The sequence below is a fragment of the Malaclemys terrapin genome, chromosome 13 (genome assembly GCF_027887155.1).
Source record: "Malaclemys terrapin pileata isolate rMalTer1 chromosome 13, rMalTer1.hap1, whole genome shotgun sequence".
Lineage (NCBI taxonomy): Eukaryota > Metazoa > Chordata > Testudines > Emydidae > Malaclemys > Malaclemys terrapin.
Genome location: NC_071517.1, coordinates 884,893 through 908,700, shown reverse-complemented (window position 1 = coordinate 908,700; position 23,808 = coordinate 884,893). Strand labels below are relative to the sequence as shown.

Here is a 23,808-nt window from a genome sequence, read left to right as displayed (position 1 = left end):
CGGTGTCCTGCAGCCCAGACTCACAGCCGTCCCTGCCCCCCCCAGCTCTGCCGGTGCCCTGCAGCCCAGACTCACAGCCCCCCTTATCCCCCCAGCTCTGCCGGTACCCTGCAGCCCAGACTCACAGCCCCCCCTGCCCCCCCCCAGCTCTGCCGGTGCCCTGCAGCTCAGACTCACAGCCCCCCCTGCCCCTCACAGCTCTGCCGGTGCCCTGCAGCTCAGACTCACAGCCCCCCCTGCCCCTCACAGCTCTGCCGGTGCCCTGCAGCCCAGACTCACAGCCCCCCCTGCCCCCCCCAGCTCTGCCGGTGCCCTGCAGCCCAGACTCACAGCCGCCCCTGCCCCTCACAGCTCTGCCGGTGCCCTGCAGCCCAGACTCACAGCCCCCCCTGCCCCCCCCAGCTCTGCCGGTGCCGTGCAGCCCAGACTCACAGCCACCCCTGCCCCCCCCCCAGCTCTGCCGGTGCCCTGCAGCCCAGACTCACAGCCCCCCCTACCCCCTCAGCTCTGCCGGTGCCCTGCAGCCCAGACTCACAGCCGCCCCTGCCCCCCCCAGCTCTGCCGGTGCCCTGCAGCTCAGACTCACAGCCCCCCCTGCCCCTCACAGCTCTGCCAGTGCCCTGCAGCCCAGACTCACAGCCCCCCCTGCCCCTCACAGCTCTGCCGGTGCCCTGCAGCCCAGACTCACAGCCCTCCCTGCCCCCCCCAGCTCTGCCGGTGTCCTGCAGCCCAGACTCACAGCCGTCCCTGCCCCCCCCAGCTCTGCCGGTGCCCTGCAGCCCAGACTCACAGCCCCCCTTACCCCCCCAGCTCTGCCGGTACCCTGCAGCCCAGACTCACAGCCGCCCCTGCCCCCCCCAGCTCTGCCGGTGCCCTGCAGCCCAGACTCACAGCCGCCCCTGCCCCCCCCAGCTCTGCCGGTGCCCTGCAGCTCAGACTCACAGCCCCCCCTGCCCCTCACAGCTCTGCCGGTGCCCTGCAGCCCAGACTCACAGCCCCCCCTGCCCCTCACAGCTCTGCCGGTGCCCTGCAGCCCAGACTCACAGCCCCCCCTGCCCCTCACAGCTCTGCCGGTGCCCTGCAGCCCAGACTCACAGCCCCCCCTGCCCCTCACAGCTCTGCCGGTGCCCTGCAGCCCAGACTCACAGCCCCCCCTGCCCCTCACAGCTCTGCCGGTGCCCTGCAGCCCAGACTCACAGCCCCCCCTGCCCCTCACAGCTCTGCCGGTGCCCTGCAGCCCAGACTCACAGCCGCCCCTGCCCCCCCAGATCTGCCGGTGCTCCTCACTATTGCGCTGCACTCTCTGTCCTGCTGGTTTACTCCTGGGCTGCTCCTGGGCCAGGAATGACCACCATGGTGGCTTGTGACTGGGCAAGCTGGGGATTAAATTGAAGCCACAAAAGTCACTTTCACTTGTGACCCAAGGCGGGATTTGAGCCTGAATCCCCACCGCTGAAAGACGGGTGTGTTACACCAGGGCCTGGCCCATTGCCCAAGGATCGACCCCTGCCCTAGTGTTGGAAAAGCCCCTCTTCCGCCCCTTGGGACAACAGCTCCCTCGGTGCGTCCAAAGGCCCTGGGTCCTTCCCCTCTGCAGAACCATTTGGCTGCTTCCCGGATCCATTCCACCACTCCCTCCTTCCCGGGGAGCCGTTCGCCGCTCCGGACCTGCAGCCTGTTCCCAGCCAACGCTGGGCCTCCCTGTCAGCACCAGAACCACTGGAGGCTGCCTGGCAACATCGGTACCAGTCAGGACAGTCTGTAACGTTGGTGTTTTGCAGGAGCTGCTAGGAGAGCGGCGGTCTAAGTCCCACCCAATGAGCCTGTGCAGGAAGTTGGGCAGGATGGTGGTTCTCAGTCTGGCCTGGGCAGTGTCCGTGGGCACCGTCCTAGGCTGTGTCGTCGCAGTGTATTACTTCGCCGAACACATGCTCCAGGTGAGTGCTGGCCCTGTGCTGGGCCCTCTCTCAGAAGGGGCTGTCATCTCTGCCTGGAGGGGCAGCCCAGGCTAGCGGGGAGGGGGCTGAGTCGCTGGGCTGGGCACTGCTGAGACATGGGCAGTAGCACTGTTCCCGAGAGGCTAGGGATGTTCTGGTGCAGTCAGAGTCCAGTGTCAGGTGAGTCAGGAGCCTGTGTGTGGTCTGCAGGCCAGTAATCCCCTTGGTACCTGCTTTCCAGGTGCACCAGGACAGCCAAGACAGAGGGAGCAGCGAGGCCCGGCAGGAAGCCCTCCTGCTGGTTCTGCCTATGGTGGTGTCTCTGATCAACCTGGTGATGCCGTACCTGTATAACCTGCTGGCAGCCTGGGAGAAGCAGGAGTCTCCAGCGCTGGAGGTGTACGTGGCCATCTGCAGGTAGGCGGTGGGGGTGGGGCGTACTCCTCTCCCTCCAGGTTTTTCTTTCGCTCTTGGCTGCTGTGCTACAGCTAGAAATCCAGCACTGGGAGCCCGGGACTCCCTGAAGGACCTGGGCTTGAGCACCCCTCTCAGTGAGCCATAGGCCTTCCGTCTTCCTCCTTCTCCTTCGCACCTGTGGGTTCCGGGGCAGGCCTGGGCTGCCCTTGGGGCTGGCCAGGGACTGCCCCAGAGGGACAATGGCGAGGAATGCAGCTGGTGCCTTCCACCGCCAGGCACTCTGCACTGGGATCTCGGAGCAGCTGAATGGAGCAGGCGAGCTCACATGCTTTTGCCCACTGGAGCTCTCTGTCCATCCCTGCCCTGCTCTTGCTGGCATGGGATCGCTCGCTCTCTGATGTCCCTCTCTCCCTTTCTCTTTCGTCTTAAGGAATTTGATTCTGAAGATGGTCGTCCTGGGCCTGCTGTGTTACCACTGGCTGAGTCGGAAGATGGGATACTCCTCGGAGAACAAGGTCAGTCTGAATTGGTTGCAACCTCTGCTTGTTGAGAGCTGGACCCTTGCAGCTCTGAGCCTCAGCACCCAGCCCACGCTCATGGGCTGTGCAGAAATGAGGGTTAAATGGGTTTTGTGAATGCTGAGGGAACAAGAGCTACTCGGAGCTCCTGAATGGCCCGACTGCACACTTCAAAGAGAGGAGCGCTCATTTCAGCTCTCCAGTGGCCCAGGGATGTTGGGACAATCTCCCACCCCTGCTGTGCTGGGTTTGGATTATCAGAGCAGATCCCAAGCTAAATATGAGTCAGCAGTGTAACACTGTGCAAAAAAAGCAAACATCCTTCTGGGCTGTATTAGCAGGAGTGCTGTAAGCAAGACACAAGCAGTAATTCTTCCGCTCTGCTCCGCGCTGATTTGGCCTCAGCTGGAGTATTGTGTCCAATTCTGGGTGCTACATTTCAGGAGAGATGTGGACAAATTGGAGAAAGTGCAGAGAAGAGCAACAAAAGTGATTAAAGGTCTAGAAAACATGAGCTATGAAGGGAAATTGAAAAACCTGGGTTTGTTTAGTCTGGAGAAGAGAAGACTGAGGGAGACATAACTATTTTCAAGTACATAAAAGGTTGTTAAAAGAATGAGGGAGAAAAATTGTTCTCTTTAAGTGCCGCCCAGTGGGAGGCTGCACCCCAACCCCCCCAGGCCTGAGCCCCCTCCCAGAGCCAGCACCCCATACCCACTCCTGCACCCCAACCCCCTGCCCCAGGTTCAGCCCGGAGCCCCCTCCCACACTGCAAACCCCTCGGCCCTAGCCCAGAGCCCGCACACACACACCCCGAACCCCAGGGAAGGGAAGGGGTAGATCCTGGGTTGCCCTTAAATTTAAAAAGTGATCTTGGGCGTGAAAAGGTTGGAGACCCTAGGCTAAATAATACTTAGTCCTGCCACGAGTGCCGGGGACTGGACTAGAGACCTCTCGAGGTCCCTGCCAGTCCTGCGATTCTGTGACCGTTGCTGCCCTTGCCATGGGAGGGGATGGCACAATGCAGCGTAGCAAAGGTCCCGAGTTCCCCTTTCGAAGAGGCAGAGTGCCGTGGTCTGAATGCTCAGTGGCTAGGTTTGGCTAGCGAGTGAGAATGTTGCCAACCCACCAGTTGCCATGGGAAGAGTGCCTTAGCGGGCCGGGTGCCAAGAGGGAGTGCCCCACTGTTGAGGGAGCCACAGGTCGAGCAGATCCCAGGGCAGGTATTCGCAGACCTTGCTTGGAGCCACAGGAGAGCTGGTGGGAGGAGGGAGCCATTTCTACCTCCTTCCCTGATGCCATCTGTGCCTGTGTTTTCCCAGTGCTGGGAGACGTCGGTGGGGCAGGAGCTGTACCGCTTTGTGGTGATGGATTTCATGTTCACGCTCCTGGACACTTTCCTTGGGGAGCTGCTCTGGAGGTAACGGTCGTGCGGTGCCCATCCCTGGTGCTGGGGCCACCCCGCTCCGCCGTGCAGAGGCAGCTGTGGCTTGCTGGGACATTGGCACATCTTGCCTGCAAGGTGGATCTCTGCTAGAGTGAAAGTTCAGGGGCTGAGTGTCCTGCGGCTGAGAGTCTCTCTCTGTCTTCTAGGCTCATCTTGGAGAAGAAGCTGATGAGGAAGCAGAGGCCTGAGTTTGACATTGCCCGGAACGTGCTGGAGCTGATCTATGGGCAGACCCTGACCTGGTGAGGCATCTCCTGCTGCCGGTGGTTCAGCAGCTTCCCCCACCCCCATTATCCCGTGTAGCTAGAGCCTCTTCCTGGAGCCAGGAGAGGCAGATCAGCTTTACAAACCGATTGGCTGCTGCTAAATCACACGGGTGCTTCTGGCTGCATCAGACAGGGGCTCAGACACAGAGCAGCGTGCATCTTTTAACCCCCCTGCACACGCAGCTCCCCCGGGAGCGAGAACGCCCCACGCGGGACGGTGCCCGACTGCAGGGCTGCGGGCGGGACAGGAACCTGTGCAGAACAGAACGTGCGTGGAAGGAGGGCGAGTGCATGAATGGCCACGCGCTGGGGGCCAGGATTACGATTCCCTCGCAACCCGCAGCAGGACTTGTGTCAGTGGCGGAACAAGGCATCGTGTAGCAACAAGGCCTTATTTGTGATTCGTTCCGTGCTTGTTACATCCAGCCCCGTTCCAGCCATCCTGGTTTTTCTTCTCCCCCCGTCCTCCTTTCTCTCCGAGTCGCCTCTGTTCCTCCTGCATCTCCTTCCTGCAGCGATTCCCCGTTCCCAGCCTCCGGCTGCTCAACCAGCCCATGTGGGCACTGGGTGTCCGAGCCGACGCTCCAGCCAGACTCATAGTGGAGTTCCCCCGTCTGAGCCACGCAGGCACCATGCACCGGTCGCACTCCGCTCACATGTAGCCGATTTTCTCTGTAGACACAAGGGCTAGAAACTCACTGTGTGGAAAAGGAACCTGGAAAGGCCGCGCTGTCTGGGTACGGCGTGGCGGGGTCGCGTCGTCGGGCAGACCGGATCGGGCCCCTGGGCCATGCCACGTGGGTGCGGCAGGGTGGTCGCGTCGTTGGGCAGGCCGGATCAGCCTGTGGCTTTGTGGGCTTCCACTGCCGTTGGACAAGAGCGCATTGTCCTGCCCCACTGAGCTCCCGGAGGTTCCCCTGCAGCTGCCCATTGTCCACTTGGGAAGCCCCGCAGCGGGAGGGAACAAGGCAATGACCATGCTGCCCCATGGCTGGGCCACTGGCTCCAGGGGGGCGGGGGGAAGCCGGGCTCTCACAACTTACTGTATCTTTCCATCTTCCTTTCAGGCTGGGGGTTCTCTTTTGCCCCCTCCTCCCAGCCGTCCAGATCCTCAAGCTGCTGCTCCTGTTCTACATCAAGAAGGTAACGGTTGTCGCGCCCACTGGCCTTTGGCTCCCAGCTGCTGTTCCCAGCAGCAATCACGCTGTCCAGAGCGGAGATCTAGAGGCTGGAATGGGGGAAGGTCCCCGCCCGGTTCTATATTCAGCTCTGCCCAGAAATGGGGGAGAGCTCCCTGGGAAGGGAGGGGAGGGGTCAGGCGGGCGTTCCGCACCTGCACCAGTTCTCGCCCTCTCCATTTCTAGTAGCAGTGGTGACCTGGGACTCCCCGGGCCCAGAGAGCATCTGTCCTGTGTGCCGGCCGATGGGGGGTTGTTACACTCCGGTCAGAAGTACGTAGCTGGTTTAACTCTGTATCCCCAGACCAGCCTGATGAAGAACTGCCAGTCTCCCAGCAAGCTGTGGTGTGCATCTCACATGAGCACAGTCTTCATCACCCTCCTGTGCTTCCCCTCATTCCTGGGCGCCGCCATCTTCCTCTCCTACACCATCTGGGCGTGAGTAAATGGTTTGTGTAATGAGACCCGCCCAAGCCTACCGAGCGAATGGAGCCAACCAGCCATGGGGTCTGACTGCTCTTCCCTCCCCCTCCCCCCCCAGCTTCCCAGTGCTTTGGTCCCAGTCGGCCTTTGTGTCCCGTCCACTCTTCGGGGCTGGGCCTGTCTCGGAGCTGCCTGTAAGTCCTTGCGTGCTTCAGCACTGAACAAATAAAGGCAGCCAGGGGATATTTCCGCAGAGGATTCACCTGCCTCTGACTCAGCCCTGCGGTTTCTAAACACCTGTGCACTGCTGGGGGCAGGGCAGGGAAGCGAGGGTGCCTGGGATCAAATCCCTGCTTGAGGACGTCTTTCCTGGGACATGGCTGCCCATCCCAGGTGGCATGGAAATCGGATCTGTGTTGTTTCTTCAGGTAGCATCTAGAATCCACCCCGAAGGCTCAAAGCCCAGGTCAGGTGGTGATTCTGGGAGCAAGTGAATTGCAGCTGGAAGAGCCATTTGACTTTCACCTGCTCTTTGTCTGCCCAGAGTGAGACCATCCAGAGCGTGTGGCCCATTCCGGACGCAGGAGACCATCTACGAGTCAGGGAAGACATGGATTCAAGAGCTGGAGAAATCCAGCCCAAACATCACCTGGTTCACCTGGATCCACCAACACCTGGTGGAAAACACCTTCTTCCTGTTCTTTGTGTCTGGAGTCCTGCTGTGAGTATGACTGAATTCAGAATCCAAGCCTGAAAACGACAGGCAAACACACAAGGCTGGACTCCCCGTAGCTGAGAATAGCCGCTCCGTCACTTCCCCAGGGGTTCAGTCCTTGTACTTCGAGCTGCCTGGTCAGCCAGGACAGTGTCACCCAGGAGCATTCCTGCCTTGGCCCAGAGAGCAGTACTGGTCCTGCACCCGTTTGGCACGGCCCTTTGAACCTAGCTGTTATTTCTCCTTACCACGGTCTCACTCTCCCACGGGTGGAAGCCTGGTAGAAGGTGTGGGTTAGGGTGACCAGATGTCACGATTTTATAGGGACAGTCCTGATTGTGGGGTCTTTTTCTTATACAAGATCCTATTATCCCCCACCCCCTGTCCCGATTTTTCACACTTGCTGTCTGGTCACCCTAGTGTGGGTGCTGCTGCTCCGGCAGCTAATGGAGCAGCTTTCCTGAACCAAGCAGTGGAGCTGCCTCTTCTGCATTAGAGGGGTCCTGATCTGAGTCTCGGGAGGCCAGACATGTCACCCCACTGAAGTAGTGAAGCACAGTGTGACATCACCACCATGCGCATTGCATCGCCACTGGGTGGAGCTGGAGGGCTGCTTGCGGAGTGCGTGTCCCACTCCTGACTCCCTGTGCGCCTGAGGCAGTGAACCAAGTGGCTGAGCACAGAGAAACTCGTTGGAAGGGGAGGTTGGGTGTGTGAGAAAGGAGGTCTCTGACTGGCTGCTGGGGCCAGCCTAGTTCTCCCCCTCCACCCCCTCGGGCTTGGAGAGAATAGCAGGTGATCTAGCCCATGCATCTGGCATGCGTCAGACCCTGAGTCCTGCAATTCATGTCCTTCCATTGCAGAGCTGTGATCTACCTCCACATCCAGGTGGTGAAAGGCCATCGGAGAATCATCCGCCTGCTGAAGGAACAGATTGCCCATGTGAGTTCATGAGGCCTCTGCATGCTGCTTGCTTCTTACTGCCTTATGTGCGGGACCTGGGGACCCAGCTGAACTGGGCCAGCTTCTGTGCCAGGACCTTACAGAAGGCCCTACCGTGGCACAGAGAAGTGCCTTTTACATGCAAAGGTTTAAACCAAAGGTGTGAGGAGAGAGGATGTTGGGGAGGCCAAGACTGTAACTGGGTTAAAAAAGAACTAGGTAAGTTCACGGAGGATAGGTCCATCAATGGCTATTAGCCAGGATGGGCAGGAATGGTGTCTCTAGCCTCAGTTTGCCAGAAGCTGGGAATGGGTGACAGGGGATGGATCACTTGATGATTCCCTGTTCTGTTCATTCCCTCTGGGGCACCTGACATTGGCCACTGTCGGCAGACAGGATACTGGGCTAGATGGACCTTGGCCTGACCCTGTGTGGCCGTTCTTATGAGGAGAGAGGATTTGTGGTACTTATTGGTAATCTGCTGTGGAGCCATAAGGAAAACTGGGGACATAGATTTCACAGGAGCCAATGGCTTGACACTGGCTCCTTGTACCCCCTGCTTACAGCTCAGGGAGGTGATGGGAGGGGCAAGGTGTAGTCTAGTGGACAGAGCACAGGTCTGGGATCCAGGAACTCTGGGTTCTAATGGGTGCCTAACGTTAGACACCGACACACACATTTACGCACCCGAATGAGTGGCCTGTTCTCAGGAGCACTGAGCACCTGCAGCTCCCGCTGGATTTTGGCCATAACAGCTGAGCGCTAGTTTCTCCATCTCTCCTACTGCAGTGGCTTGTTTTGCCCGGGGCCATGGCCCTGTTCTGCCCCCTTTGCTCACGGTGGTGTCTCTTCTGTTCTAGGAAGGGGAGGATAAGGTATTTCTCATTCAGAAGCTGCAGTGCATTTATGGGAAGCAAGAGACCCGCCCCTGAGCGCCAGGTGAGGCTCAGAGCGTGGATGAGGGTGGGCTGGGGAAGGAGTCGGACTGAAGCGCCTGGAAGTTGATGCTCCAAGGAGACGAGGGAAATGCTGGGGGGATTCATCCAATGCCTTGTTCTGTGAGTGACAGGGTGTCCTTTCCGCTGTCCCCGCCCAGCTGAGTTCAGGACAGCTCCGGGCTGTGCAGGTAGCAGCGAGAGCAGCAAAGCAAAGGGCGTCTGGGGGCGGGGGGGCAAACAGAAACTGCAGGGAATTGCCTGAGCGTCTCCGGATACGCTCCACTGCAGAGGAGCGAAATCTCTACCACAGCTGCTGGGCCGCAACAGGGACTTAGATGGGCATCGCACACCAGCCTCAGCTTCCTATGGCAGAGGCAAATAGGTACAATGTTCCCGGCTGACTTCGTACCAAGGCAGACCGGGCCCCACACCCACCACAGGGAATGAATGGCTGCTCATGCCTCGTTCACTGGGAAACCCTTTCCCCACCCCCCCGGCCATTCAATCCCTGGCCCTGCTGTTCCACAGCGAGGACACCAGAGGGCGCAAGTTGCCCCATCCAATCCCGGGGCAAGGGGGGCGTGCAGGAACCAGAGTCTGCAGAGAGGCTGGACTGTGAGCTTCTGGAGCGAGGGACCATTTCCCTGTGTGTCTGGGCAGCACCCACACCGGGAGCCAGGACCCGAGGAGCCTTTGACGCTATAGGAGCCTAAAGATTTGCTGATGATAATGACTGAAGCGCTCCCTTTGTGCTGTAGGAGCCCCCTGGAAGAGCTGAATGTGTGACCAGAACTTTCTCTCTGGCCGCAGCCTCCCGGAGAGACCGGAGCTGGGAATGGACCCTGGCCTCTCCGAGCACCTTCTGAACGGCCAGAGAAGATTTGCCGGACTTTACAGGGCTGCGCTGAGAGATGCAGATGTGTCACTGAGAAAACCAGTCTCCTGCTGGTGCTGGCACCCGGGCCCTGCCCAACAGCTGCACTGGCGCGTTATCCGTGGGCAAAAACCTCCACTCCTACCATGTACTGGTGCTTGTAACTCTGTCTCTCCGGGGAAGGCTGCCGAGACCTTGCCTTCCATTGGGGCACAGGGTCCAGAAGCCACGCAGGCTGTCAGGCACTGCTGGAGCCGAGCACACCTGGTGCCAACGGGTTCTAACAGTGAGGGCCCAAACCTGCCTCTCGTCTAATGCTGCTGGCCTTCCGCTGGTGTCTGCGGAGCCACCGAACCCCAACCTGGCTGTCCCAGCGGCTGGGTGGTTTTCAGGAAGCCCCTCCCCTGGGGACATGTTAGCTCTGTTACTATTAAAACCACGCTCCCTCTTTCTAAGCTCCCCGTTGAGTTAGGAGTGTGAATAGCACAGCCATTTATTTTGTTGTTTTCAAGTTCTTCAGTAACTGGCCCAGCTGGTTGCTGGTGAGTGTTTGCTGCCACATGGCTGTGAAAAGCGGGAGCTCATGTGGCCGTTCATTCTAACATTCACTGATCTGCAGGCGTGGGGGAGGAGCCCTCTCCTCGGAACTGACCAGGGCTTCTCCTTCCCCTGCAAGCCTTTGCCCAGAAAGTCTGCCCTAAGGAGCCGGAAATTCCAAAATCTGCTGTCACAGTTACGAGGGGTGAGGCAGCAGCCTGTCCCGACAGCTTGGTGGTCACCCATGGCTCCGCTCGTGGGCATCTGGCAGTTACTAACTACCTCCGGCCTTTGTATCTCGCTGGCTGAGCACGGCTCCTCGCAGAGGCAGGCCAGGCCGAAAAGGATGGACTCAGCAAACTCCACAGCGATTACTGCATGCTAGGGCTGAGCAGTCAAGTACGGTTTTGTTTCCTGGGGCCTGGCAGGAGCATGAGTGCCAGTTTCAGGGCAGACTGTTAGGAACCTGGGCTTAACCCCACATTGTCTGGGAGTTCTAGACTTAGATTTCACCAGCCAAGTATCAAGTGTGAACTCCTCAGGCACTAAAATAGCCTTAACATGGAGTCACAGATAGTCCCCTTGGGCACGCCAATCTATCTTGTCACCTAGGCAAGCTTGCCTTAGTGATAGATGGTCCCTTACACCAAAAATCATCATAGTCAGGTTACTCCCAGTCCCAAAGGACCAGTCACTTATCCCAGATCAATTGCACTTTAGATCTTACACCAAAGACAACACTTGTAGCCAATTCTATAATAAATTATCTACAGCTTTATTAACTAGGAAAAGGAAATAGTTATTTACCAGGTTAAAGCAGGAACACGCACACATACGTGACAGTTTCAAGTTTCAAAAAGTCATAGAAGCTTCTATAATAAGTAAGTTCTGTATGTTCTTTAAGGCTAACCCAGCCAAGCCCTGGGGATCTTTTGCTTCTGCTTAGTAACCCTTCCCCTCAAAGTCCAAGCAACATAAAGATCCAGCTTCTCCTTCTTAGAGTTTGGAGTTCCAAGTCCAGCGGTTGGGAGGAATTCAGTTGCACATCTCCTCTTCATTGGGTGCGGTGGGGGGAGCAATCAACAAATCTTTTGTCCTCTGATGTCCCACAATGGTTCATCTGGTGTTGATGGACCTTCTTTCCTTGGGGAGGAGAGAACACCTCCTGGGCAATTGGTATTTCATGTTTGTTAATGCTTCTCTCCTGCCTGGTGATTTACAGTTCCAGAGCAAACCCGTAAGTATTCACTTATAACATGGGATAAGTGAGATTAATGCAGGCAGCAAGTTACATGCGTTTAATAAAGTCTGAACACTAAGCACATTTATAAGTCTAATACCTGCATTAACAATCCTAACACACAGGGCAGCCAGCCTGGTTCCAGCTCTGCATTTGTCAGTGTTCACTTGGGACCCAGGGGCCTTGACATTAGCTGGCACCTGGTCTGCCAGTGTCACAAGGTCAATGCCCTAGCCAGTGGGAGAGGAACCATGTCACCCTCTCTGTAGGCTTCAAGTACCTATTAAAATGCATCATCTCTCCAGGGAAGACTCCAGGCCTCCACTGCCTCTGATTTCAAATGTGTTCAAAGCAGAGGAAGGACGAGGGTCACATTGTGCCTGAGGATTGGGAGGACGCATTCTGGGAACTCCTCACCTCGCTGGCCTGACACAACCACTTTCCATGGTAGCTTACCTGGCTGCATGATGTCCTCCTCCCCCAGCAAATACATTGCCTGGTGGGCACTACACACAGGCCACAGCCCACACCGGCATCAAGCCTCACTCATGGGAAGAGTGCCAGGATGTTACACAAGAAGAAGGGGGTGAGTCAGGGCCATGCACAGGCAGCGGGGAGGAGTTTTACCCCACCCCTGGGAATTTCCTGGCTTTGTCTGTTGCTGTTTACTTGCCCCCTCCCCCATCCTTGTGAAATGGCAGAGAGGCATGTGAGTAACCCCTGTGTGACTTGGCTCCTGCCCAGCCAGCTCTTTCCCCACAGACAGGTGGTGTCTTGTCTTCTCGGAAGTTGTCAGGTCCGTGTGCAAGCCTGGGGCCGTGTGCACAGGGTATGGGCTATGCCTGTCAACACAACTGCAAGCTTCCCTGTTTTGCAAACTTCACACAAACAGCCGCCATTGCACTGACACTGCGCATTGTCTTGGGGCGACAGGGGCAAGGGACCGTTCGAATCAGCTGAGTAAAATGCAGCGTCCTGTTAGTGCATTAACTCACTGGTGTGGAGAACATGAAGAGGGATGTGGAATTTACTCCTTCACAAAACACACGAACCGGGGTCACCCAGTGAAATTCATAGAAAGTGGCGCAGCAGGTTTCAAACAAACGAAGGAAGCACTGCTTCACAAAACACAGTCAGCCTGGGGAACTCTGCCGAGGATGCTGTGAAGGCCAAAACTATAACTGGGTTAAAAAAAAATTACACAAGTTCCTGGAGGATAGATCCATAAATTTCAATTAGTAAAGATGGTCAGGGACACAGCCCCATGCGGTGGGTATCCCATACCTTCCATCAGAAGCTGGGACTGGATGACAGGGGTTGGCTCACTTGATAATTGCCCTGTTCTGTTCATTCCCTCTGGGGCACCTGACCCTGGCCACTGGTGGAAGTCAGAGTATCCATCTAGATGGACATTGGTCTGACCCAGCGTGGCCAGTCTTCTGTTCTTAGCTTATGCCAAGACTTTCCTGACACAGGGTATGGGAGAGACAGACCCTGGCAGGACTCAGCACCAGCTGCGAGAAGTTAAATGGATTCATCCAGAGTTCCCAGAACAGCTGTGGCCCAAATCGAGCGACCCAGTAAATGGCCAGGGCCGTGGTGCAGGTCAGGGTCCTAGCAAGATGCTGCCAGAAAGAACATGAATGCTGAGGCTAGTGCCTGCTCCGGCCAGGGACATGTGCTTCTGGAAAGTCAGGGCTTGTCTACACTACCAAGTTTTGTTGACAAAACTTATGTCGACACCCAAAAGTCGACAAAACAAAAATCGCCAAAGGGCATTCACGCTTGCTCCCTCTGTCGACAGATCACGTCCACTTTGGGGACACCCTCATGGACAGGGTGAGCAATGCACCGGGGTCTGTATCCCACAGTGCAGTGTTGTGGGAAGGTAGAGCTGAGCACTGCCCATCTTGGGATTCTCTCCGAGTTCTCCCACAGCCCCCTCCGCTGCCGGGAGCAGCGTCACGAGTAGCTCTGTGAGCTCTCCGAATGGCAAAGCAGCCCAGCAGTCTGCCGTGCCAGCCACTGTGTCCCTAGTGCCGGGCAGAACAGGAGCAGGCCAATGATTTGCTCTTTGTCGGTTCCCAAAGGGAGCAGCACACAGATACTTCCCTGAGGGCGCCTGCTTGCAGGGCAGCAGAGATCAAAACACTGAGCAGAGCGATCAGGGCAGTCATTGTGGGATACTGGCGGAAGCAGCAGCAGGGCTGCCTAGAGGGGAGAGCAAGTGAGGCAATTTGCCCTAGGCCCCGGCCCACGGGGTCCCCGCAAGCCCTGGCCCGGCGGCAGTCCGGGTCTTCGGCGGCATTTCGGTGGCGGGGGGCCCTTCAGTCGCGCCGGGTCTTTGGCAGCATTTTGGCGGTGGGTCCTTCAGTGCTGCCAAAATGCCACCGAAGACCCAGGTGAGTACAAGCGCCACAGCTACCCCGCTTTGCCCCAGGCCCCCTGAATCCTCTGGGTGGCCCTGAGCAACAGTGTCTACACTGGCTCCTTGGCGACAATAAAGGGAGGGGAAAAGACAAAAGTCTCTCCTGGGGGTGGAAGTTTTTTGTTGCCAAAACTGGGTGTTTGTCACAACAAAAGTCCCAGTGCAGTGTGCACCCAGTGTGCACGCTCTTGCTGTTTTGTCCGCAAACGGCCGTTTCTGGCGACAAAACTTGCCAGTGTAGACAAGCACTCATCCCGGGCTGGGTCACCCACCCATACGCCCAGGCTCTGCGTCACTCTGCAGGTAGAGGGGCAGGTTCCTCCCTGGATACAGATGAGAGGAAGGGGGCAGACTCCCCTGGCGGAGGGGGCAGGTTTGTCACAGGTGACCCTGTCTGGGGGGGGGGCTGGCAGTGGGAGAGGAGTGGGGGGGAAGGGGGCAGACTCCCCTGGCGGGGGGGGGGGGGGTTGGCACAGTTCAGGTGACCCTGGCTGGGGGTGGCGTGGGAGGTGCTGCTGCTCTGGAAGCCCCCCCGGGGGGTCCCTGACCCGGGGGGGCGGGGCGCCCAGGGAAGGGGGCGGGGCTCCACCCGGAAGGGGCCGGACCCGGGCCGGGCGCGGTCCCTCCTGTCTGGGCGCCCCGCCCGCCCCCGCACAGACCGTCACCTGCGCCAGAGTCGCGGGCCGCTGCCGAGCGCTCGGAATCGGTGAGTTCCCGGCTCCCCGCGGGGCTGGAGGGGGCCGCGGGGCGGGACGAGGGGGGCTGGATGCGGGGCGGGGACCCCGGCGGGGTGGATGCGGGGGGGGCTGGATGCGGGGCGGGGACCCCGGCGGGGTGGATGCGGGGTGGAGGGGGCTGGACGGGGTCCAGGGGAGGTTGCGGGGGGGCTGGATGCGGGGCGGGGGGGCTGGGAGGGGTCCCCGGGGGGGTGGATGCGGGGCGGGGGGGCTGGGAGGGGTCCCCGGGGGGGTGGATGCGGGGCGGGGAGGCTGGGAAGGGTCCCCGGGGGGGTGGATGCGGGGCGGAGACCCCGGCGGGGTGGATGCGGTGTGGAGGGGGCTGGACGGGGTCCAGGGGAGGTTGCGGGGGGGGGCTGGAAGGAGAACCCCTAACAGCTCAGGTGCGCGTTCCGGAGCAGGTCGCCCCTGGCGTGGCGTGGCCGGGGCAGGCGGGGAGCCCGGGGAATGGGTTGTGGGGGGAGCCCGGTGCGGGCCCCCAAGGGGGTAGGGGAGCTCGATGGGCCCCATGGGGCTCTGCCCCACTGCCGCTCCCCGGGGCTGGTCCGAACAGGCGCCATCACGCGTCTCCTTCCTCCCTCGCCAGGTGCACCGGACTTCGCTTCGCTCCAGCCCGACAACCCAGCCACGGACCGGGCCGCCTGCGCCCTTGAGGCTGTTCCGCCCTAACGAAATCTGCTGGTTTGAGCTTTGGCTAAATCGGTTCCGCGCGTGCCAGTGCCAGACAAGCGGAGCCAGGGTTAGATTGGTGCAAACCCCTAATAAAGCTGCATTTAACCAGTTGAACTAGATTAACTAGATCAACTGACGGTGCAGCTCTTCCGGGCTAGCCCAGGACGCAGTGTCACAGGTTTTCTTGCTTTAAAAGACCCAGGAAGTTGTATTTGAAGCGTTCTGAACCTTGCCATGAAAGCTGTGTGTGTGTGGAGACTTCCGGAGACTGGACTCAAAAGGTAAAGTACAGACAAGTGCCCGCACCTAATGATGCTGATTTATGAGAGACCCTTTAAAAGAGCTACAGGAAAGCTTTAGAATAAAACAGGTTCTTCCATCCCAGTCTAAGGACGGACAGATGGGTGGAGAGGTTAGGCGAAGGGGAAAAACAAATAGGGATGTAAAAAGAACATACGAGTCAACTAGATTCCCTGTAGGCAGCACAGCAGAAGTTCCTGTATAGGAGGAAACAAAAGGTCGCCAGGGTAGGAGGCTAGATCTCTCCTTAGACAATTCTACACAGACAGGATAACATTTTCAAAAACACTTCAGTGACTTAGGAGACTAAATCTCAGAGACGAGGCTCTGAAGTGCCCACATCATTTTTGAAAATGGGACTTAGGCTCCTAAGTCACTTCAGCATTTGGAAACTTTCCCCCTGCGCTTTTTGTGCTAAATAAGGTTTCCCAAAGAGCCAATGGCAGCAAGCCCTAAGAGCCTGACTTCCAGACCTCAGTCACTTCCTCTGCTAGGGAAGGGCGTGCTGGGGCCACGACAGGCAGGAGGGAAAAGAAATGGGTCACCATGGTCATTTGATAGTACCACAGGGCAGCTTCTGTTGTGAAGTGGCAGCTCAGGGCTGCTGATTGTCCACGAACAGGCAATATGCACGGAGGGCACTGGTATGTGAGGGAGGTTTCTTTCTGCTGTCACCGTTGCTTCACACAGCACCTGTATGAGCTCGGTACCAGATAAGTAATGTTCTGCCTGTTTTGCAAATCGAGAAACTTAGGCAGAAAGTTGACATGAATTGCAGAGTTGGGAGTAGATTTAGGGCTTCCTCACTGAACTCTGTGTATTCGTCCCTCATAGTGAGGCAGAAAGCCCTGAGGACTCTGTGCCTTGCTCTGTTGTGTTCAGAACGCCTTGAGCCTCTGTTCTTCTGGCCTGAGCCAGTGCCCGTTGGACCTGACAGAGTCTTTGCTGGGGTGGGTGGATCAAAACAGGTTCTGGGTTCCAAAGACCAATTTGAACTCCCACCTTCAAATATATCCCTGAGCTCTCCCCCATTCATAGAGGTCTCTCAAAATGTCACTGGGGCAAGATGGGAAGGAACTATCTGGTGACCTGACTCCATCCTGGGTTCTTGCCCTGCTTTGAGTGAAATTCATGATTTGAGCTTTACTGTTTCTGGATTTAGACTATTTATACAGATCATTTTTTTGTTAAGGAAAGTGGAATCTGAGCACAACCTCGGGGAGTCTAGTGCTGAAAAGAAACTGTCCTATAACCTCCTCATGAAACGTGAGTATCTTTTCCAACCTCCTAGCTGACTGTGCAGGGTTGTAGGAGCTGGGGGTTGGGCTTGTCCCATGTCAGTGCTTTTGGAAAGTTTTACCCACTGCCAGCAGCGCACTCCGAAGTGACTTGAAAACACTTCTCCAAGTCACTCAGGTGATTTTGAAAATGTTACTGTGTGCTAGTGCCAGCATGTTCCACTCATCCCAGGCAACGTCCCTTTTTGTTCTGTTTTGTTTTTTTTCCCTCCTAAGCAAAATATTTTTTCACTCTCTTCCATCTGGAAGGCTCTCCTAGTCCAATGGACCTTTATTGTCCTCTCCAAACCAGTTACCGCTTTCAAATGTTGGCTGGTGTTATGCGATCACGCACACAGTTGTTTTCGTGCGTATATGCAGAGCAAATTTTGCAATTACTTTCAAACATTTCTAGATCTACATTTATTTTTATATGCTTGTAAATACAAATAACACTGATCCACGCATGGTTGTGGAGGTGACAGGGTGAATGTGCAGGGCCAGGAATCTGGGAGGGGGCCAGTGTCGACTCATTTAAATCACCAATTTTATTTGGCAGGCTGGAAACCTTGATTTAAATCACCAATTTTAACTGTGTTTTGCATTTGAGCTTAACTTTTCTTTAGAAAAATAACTAATTCTTATTGGTTGGTAACCATTAAAACATGTTACTTTACAACTAAACGTAACCTTTCCACTCAGTTTTTCTTTTTGGTAGCCAAGAGGTTATGTCATATCCATACACATTTATTTAAGCAACTATATTGTTTAATTTACATTTTTTCAGATTCAAAAATTAAGAATTTTTTATTATGTTATAAAATGGTAACTGCATTTCATATTTACTAGTTGATGATTATTAAGTTTTTACTTATGATCTCTTTCAATCTCTATTTGGATGAAAATTCAATTTTGAACAAAAACAACATTTTAAAGTGTGTTTTATTAAACAAAATTATCATAAATGTGCTGGATACGCCAGAAGGAAGTTTATCAAAACATACTTTGCGTTTAAAACTAAGGAAATATCGTCTGTAACTAGTGAATTGAACGGATTGTTTCTGGTCCCCATGCCCTTCACGATTTTAGAACTAGTAGATCTCATCTCTCAGACTATAAATAAAAACTAGGTTTGAAAGAGGAGAACAAGCCTTCCTGCTTTTTCAACTCCCAGAAGGTTTCTTTACTATGAAAAAGCTAGTCACCAAAGTGAATTAGATGAATAAACTGAAATGAAGAAAATAGTCTCCCTACGCCTGCAGAAGAGGTTACTGCTGTTAAAAGCTGGTTTAACAGTTTAGCAAACTCAGGTTCCGGGTGCTTAGCCAGTGGCTTCCACCAGCTTAGTGGGTTGACTTTCATTAAAACTTGTCAGCAAACATGTTATATTTTGTATTTAAATTATTTTAATAATGATCATACGTTTAGGTCTTAATATCGGTTGTCAATTTCAATTTTAAATAGGTTTATTTAAAATAAAAGCTTGTGTGACGGGTTGGATCACAGAAACCCCCTTGGGAACTGCCAACAGATGTGCCAAGACGACTTCTGCTCCTGCTTTCCTGCCCTGCCAGCTTAGGACTCCAGCACCCTGTCTTGTTGAGCCAGACACACCCGTCTGCTCCAACACAGACCCAGGGTCTGAATTACTTGCCCCAAAGCTGCAGACTTAACTGAAAGCAGCTTACAGAAGTGTTCCTGTCTAACACTCAGATGCCCAACTCCCAATGGGGTCTAAACCCCAAATAAATCCAAATAAACTCATAAATTGTTCGCTCTCTAGAACACTGATAGAGAGATATGCACTGCTGTTTGCGTCCCCCCCCCCCCCCCCCCCGGTATTAATACATACTCTGAGTTAATTAACAAGTAAAAAGTGATTTTATTAAATACAGAAAGTAGGATTAAAGTGGTTCCAAGTAGTAGCAGACAGAACAAAGTGAATTATCAAGTGAATGAAAATAAAACACACAAATCTAAGCCTAATACAGTAATACAACTGAGTACAGATAAAATCTCACCCTGAGAGATGTTTCAATAAGTTTCTTTCACAGACTGGATGCCTTTCTAGTCTGGGCACAATCCTTTCCCCTGGTACAGCCTTTGTTCCAGCTCAGCTGGTAGCTAGGGGATTTCTCATGATGGCTCCCCACTTTGTTCTGTTCCACCCATTTATATATCTTTTTGCATAAGGCGGGAACCCTTTGTCCCTCTGTGGGTTCCCACCCCCTCCTTCGCAATGGAAAAGCACCAGGCTAAAGATGGATTCCAGTTCAGGTGACATGATCACATGTCACTGTAAGACTTCATTACCCACTTGCCGGCACACAGGGAGACTTACCAGTAAAACAGCCATCTGCAGACAATTGTCCTGATTAATGGGAGTCAAGATTCCAAACCACCATTCATGGCCCACACTTTGCATAATTACAATAGACCCTCAGAATAATACTTCATATTTCTAGTTTCAGATACAAGAGTGGTACATTTATACAAATATGATGATCACACTCAGTCGATTATAAGCTTTGTAATGATACTTTACAAGAGACCTTTTGCATGAAGGATATTCCAGTTACATTATATTTAAACTCATTAGCATATTTTCATAAAATCATATAGAGTACAACGTCACAGCCTGTATTTAATTTAAATTAAAAAAATCTGATTTAGCTGATGAATTTTTTAAAGAGAATCCCTGATTTTTATCGACTCCTGGAGGAGGCTGTGACCGGGGAGGGACATGCATGGGGGCAGGTGGCTGGGGGGCATGGAGCTGTGCTGCCCTGCATTGGAAGGGTGGGGGTAGTTAGGGGAGGCTGGAGGAGGAGGGGAGTGGGCAGGAGAATGATACGGGTGAGAAGCAGGGTACTGTAGGAAAGCTATAAGGGCATTGAGGGAGCCTGGGAAAGACTATTCATCTCCCTTTCCCCTCTACCATCCGCTACCCTATATCCGCCCAGGTATAAGAACACACCAACACATGCACACGTTTCCTGTGGACTTGCAAAAGTCTGCTGGACGAGAGCCCTGCATTTGGTGAATTCCATACGTCTCAGCAAAGCTCCGCTTCCCTGGACCTTATCTTCCAGCCCGATTGTCACTTTGGTGCTCATTCAAAACACTAGTAAACTGCAACAAAAAGACGTGTTTAAAAAGGAATGAAGGTGGCAGGTGTTCCACTGGAGTCAAGCTCCCCCAAAACAAGATTACATTTTCATTAGGAAGCCCAAACGTAAGGATGTCTGTGGTAGTAGATCCATAATTATTCATTTCCAGAGTTCTCCCTCATCCTTATTCCCTTGCCACGCTTATACCACCCACTCGGACTTAGCGCTTTCTCCTCGCGTTGTCGGAAATACACCCAAGCCAATATAACAAATTTGTAGCAGATTACAAATTCCATGTCGTATTCGAGGGACCACATCATGAAGATGAGGCTGAGTGGGGAGTGGTGGGGGGGATGGGCACTTCTGGGTGCTAATTTCTTATTCTCTTATAGCTCAACGCCTGGACCTGGTCTCGAGGTTTGTGAAAGAAAACAAGGGCAGAATCATTCCATTTGAGAAGCAGCAAGACTTTCAGCTGCGCATTTGTGACCTGGACGAGACGTTCTATGCAGGGCAGTCGGACATGCTGGAAGACTGGGAAGTGCTTTACCTGCCGAAGCCTGTGAAGATGGAGATTCTTGGCATCGTGGATGATGTGCCATGTCTGGCCACTGGACAACAGCTGGTTATCCTTGTTGCAGACAACGGCAGCGTTTATGCATACGAAGAGGAGTTGTTGCACAGAGTTGGCAAGACCTTACAGGAGTTTTTAAGAGACGGGCTATGGCTCTTCGGACAGGAAGTCTATGCATGTGCAAAGGACCTGGAGCCTAATGTAAGTCATCAGCATAGCTGTCTCTGGGAGACGCTGGCAGCTCTAGGTGCCTTTGAGGGAGAGATGTGGTTGGAGCACAGGAGTGGGAGCCAGAAACGTTTCACGCTGGCTCCTGCTCTGGCCTTGCACAAGTCACCCAACCTTTCTGGTTCAGGTGCTTACCTGTTGACTGGGGACAGCAAGCCCTGCTCACCTGCTTCCTGAGGGCTTGTGACCCTTACTTAGTTACTGTTTGTAACCAAAAAGGGCTAAGAACACTTCTACAGGGGATTCTGGAGGACTGGGAGGGGATGCCCCCAGCGCAGGAATCCCTAAGAGAAGAGATGTTGAAATCCTCTCCTTTCAGCTCTCTAACAGCTGTTCTTGTTGTTCTCGCAGAGTGAAGAGGAGTGGGTGAAGGACCCAGAGATCAAGCAAATCAGGCAGAGCACCAGAGACTTCATCAAGAGTAAAGAAGAGGCGTTTGGGAAGCACCTGGATTTCCTTAGCAATCTGTGATATTTCTAGTCTTGTAGACCATTCTTGGGGCGAGGTGTGGAGCCCACCTGAGATACGGCCCAGCAGCAGCAGAGAGAGGAGAGAACCTGAGGGAACCGTTTTTGCAGGGAGAATATCTTGGGTCTCCTGCTCATGGCAAATTTATGTCTTATTACAGAAACAATGTTGCTGGTTTTCCTGGGCCTGCCATGGTTTGGCTGGCTGTGATTTGCAGGACTTCGCTTTTCCATCATCAGCCCTGAGCCTCCACTTCTTGTCTGTCTCCCTCCAGTCCCCTTGTTTCAGAGTCATCATTGGCTTAGAAAACTTCCTTTTCTGAGCACCATTGCCATTCGAAATTTACTAGCGTGCCACAGTGGAAAGTGGCCGAGCTCAGCTGGTGTGCGATGTTTGTGTACTGCAAACGAAGAAATATGTGGAGTATTGTATACTCATGGACTCTAGAGCTGTGCACTTTATTGCGATGGGGATAGGCATACCACCCTGTGCCAACAGACCCCCTAACACGATCTGGACTTGTATTGACACCGTGGGGGACCTCTGTATTGCTATCAACCTTTTGTTCTGATTATTGTTGGGAACCCTGGGGCCTAATTGACTGCCAGATCTACCCCTTGGCCTAAGCTGCGAGAGCTCATCTCCCTACTCACTCTCTCTATGCGGGGATGGGGACTAAGGGGTCTGTAAACTCCACAGTCAGTACAGGTCACTTGAGCTGAATTCTCTCGACTTGCATTCTGAGATGCTGCTCCCGCTTGACAAGTGGTAAATATTCTGAACCAGCAGAGGTTGAAGGTTCCAAAGATGGTCCTAGAAGGTAGAGATAAAAATCCCCACTGCTCCAGGTGTTCCCCATGTTCTCTGTGATGCCCACGTCGCAGACACGTAAATTATCATCATTCTTTGTATTTGTTTCCAATAGCGCCCTTAAACTGTGAGGTGCCTTTCAGCAGTACGAGAAGGGACTTTTCCGTCCCAAGCCCACAGTCGAAGGACTAACAGGCAAGTTACGGGGGGGAATGGACCAAAAAAAGAATTCTCTGTACAAATCAACAAGATCTGCTATAGGCAGCACAGCAGAAGTGGACTCTGAAGAGAAACTTCTAAATGGAGGGGGGAGGGGTCTCGGAGCTTGCTTCTGACACAGGCACTAAGGGTGTGACATGCCCCATTCTGCTGAGAAACGCAGTGCAGGCAAATGGAACGAAAGTAGCTTGTTTAGCTAGTGAGACTCTTCTGCTGAGATCTGCTCTGTCACTGTAACTCTCAATTTTGCTTTGAGAAGTGGAGTCGATGGCTGGGAACCAGAGTCCTGAGAAGAATCAGTCGCTGAAGAACCTGCAGGAAGATGCCTGGGGATGGACTTGAGCAAATGGTATGGCGTGTCTGTTTCTCTTACCCCCGCATGGGATAGCTGAGTAGCTGTATTTCTCCAGCCCTAACGCCTGGCGGGACTTGCCACACAAACCACTAGAAGCATATTCTCGAGTCACGGAGAACTCTGAAATCTCTTCGGCTGTTTGGCTTCTGCTCTCATCACTCGGTCTGTGGTGGCCAGACTTTTTGCTAGGCCTTTATTGCCAGCGGTACAGGGCTGCCTCTTCCAGCCGCTGAGAGAGGACTTTGTAGTGTTGTTTCCCACTGAGCGTCTTTTCCTGCCTCAGGGCTGTCGGGTTCCATCCCTATCTGCCGGGGGGTGGGAGGTGGGGTGGGAATGAACAGGGTTTCATGCTGCTTTGCCTTGCTTAATACTTGGAGCTGCTTATTTATATCACGTGCTTTTTTCACTGGATTTCCACATTTACTGAAACCTTGTTTTCCCAGCTGACATGGGGACACTAAGTCAAGGCAAGTAACTGGAGTTGGATAAGCAGGCGACTGTCCTGTGTGTTTAGTACGAATCGGGACAAGTCCTTGTTTCAGAGGTGGAAGTTCTCAGGTAATAGAGGTTCCCCTGGTTTCCATCAGTACATGTGTTGTGCCCCTGATTCCACCCATTAGTAACATTCACTACATCTCTCCCCCCACTTGCGTGCACACTCTGTAGGTACAGGTCTGCCACTGAGGTGCCTGCCATTGTATGGCGCTGGCAAACCCATGTCCCTCCCCAGCTACCAGGTGATGCGTTCGCTGTATGTGGGATCTCTGACTTCCTGCAGCAGGTGGGCCCAGCTCTGAAATGGGGGATGATGCAGCAGGTGCAGTGAATAAAGACGCTGTGAGAACTTGATAAAGTAATGCCTAGTTTCTGTGTCGCTCTGCTTGGAGGGAAGGACGAGCAGTGCTAGTGTGAATAATGCCGCTGTAAATAAAATGTATTCAAGTTTTTCTTATGTTTTATTTTTTAATTGTTTTAAACAGTTTTAAATCTGCCCCAGTTTTCATACAAAACTGTAATTCAAGCCCTGGTCGTTCCTATGAGAACCGTGCCGGGTGAACGAGTGGGGAGGTCCCTTTAGTGGCAGCAGGACACGGCTGCTTTGGCTTTTGTTAGGTGGCTTCACACACAAGTGTACATAACAAATTATCAAAGAAACAGTACAAAATAAACCAGCATCTTTTTGCGCTAGTGACAGCCA

General features: G+C 54.2%; 2 protein-coding genes and 1 long non-coding RNA gene across 5 annotated transcripts in view; all 3 read left to right on the top strand.

Moving 5' to 3' along the window:
* TMC6 (transmembrane channel like 6) overlaps nucleotides 1–10,147 on the top strand; it is a 29,107-nt gene extending 18,960 nt beyond the window's left edge. For 2 of the 3 annotated variants that reach the window (XM_054047905.1, XM_054047904.1), the window contains exons 12-22: nucleotides 1,782–1,937; nucleotides 2,179–2,354; nucleotides 2,785–2,869; nucleotides 4,195–4,292; nucleotides 4,466–4,561; nucleotides 5,653–5,728; nucleotides 6,068–6,201; nucleotides 6,731–6,907; nucleotides 7,765–7,843; nucleotides 8,704–8,782; nucleotides 9,540–10,147. In XM_054047905.1, the coding sequence (XP_053903880.1) occupies nucleotides 1,782–1,937; nucleotides 2,179–2,354; nucleotides 2,785–2,869; nucleotides 4,195–4,292; nucleotides 4,466–4,561; nucleotides 5,653–5,728; nucleotides 6,068–6,201; nucleotides 6,731–6,907; nucleotides 7,765–7,843; nucleotides 8,704–8,775 (1,149 nt within the window). In that variant the 3' untranslated portion in view covers nucleotides 8,776–8,782; nucleotides 9,540–10,147. The remainder of the gene's footprint in view (nucleotides 1–1,781; nucleotides 1,938–2,178; nucleotides 2,355–2,784; nucleotides 2,870–4,194; nucleotides 4,293–4,465; nucleotides 4,562–5,652; nucleotides 5,729–6,067; nucleotides 6,202–6,730; nucleotides 6,908–7,764; nucleotides 7,844–8,703; nucleotides 8,783–9,539) is intronic. The other variant, XM_054047906.1, reaches the window with a different exon arrangement.
* A 4,332-nt stretch (nucleotides 10,148–14,479) lies between these two features.
* Nucleotides 14,480–21,448, top strand: LOC128847716 (uncharacterized). The gene is made up of 5 exons (XM_054047368.1): nucleotides 14,480–14,566; nucleotides 15,184–15,550; nucleotides 16,762–16,835; nucleotides 20,349–20,731; nucleotides 21,110–21,448. The coding sequence occupies exons 2-5, from the start codon at nucleotides 15,504–15,506 to the stop codon at nucleotides 21,227–21,229; spliced, it is 624 nt and encodes a 207-aa protein (XP_053903343.1). The 5' UTR covers nucleotides 14,480–14,566; nucleotides 15,184–15,503; the 3' UTR covers nucleotides 21,230–21,448.
* A 66-nt stretch (nucleotides 21,449–21,514) lies between these two features.
* Nucleotides 21,515–23,557, top strand: LOC128847849 (uncharacterized). Its single transcript, XR_008446955.1, has 2 exons — nucleotides 21,515–22,046; nucleotides 22,152–23,557. It is a non-coding gene; the product is annotated as an uncharacterized LOC128847849 (long non-coding RNA).
* The last annotated feature ends 251 nt before the right edge of the window (nucleotides 23,558–23,808 follow it).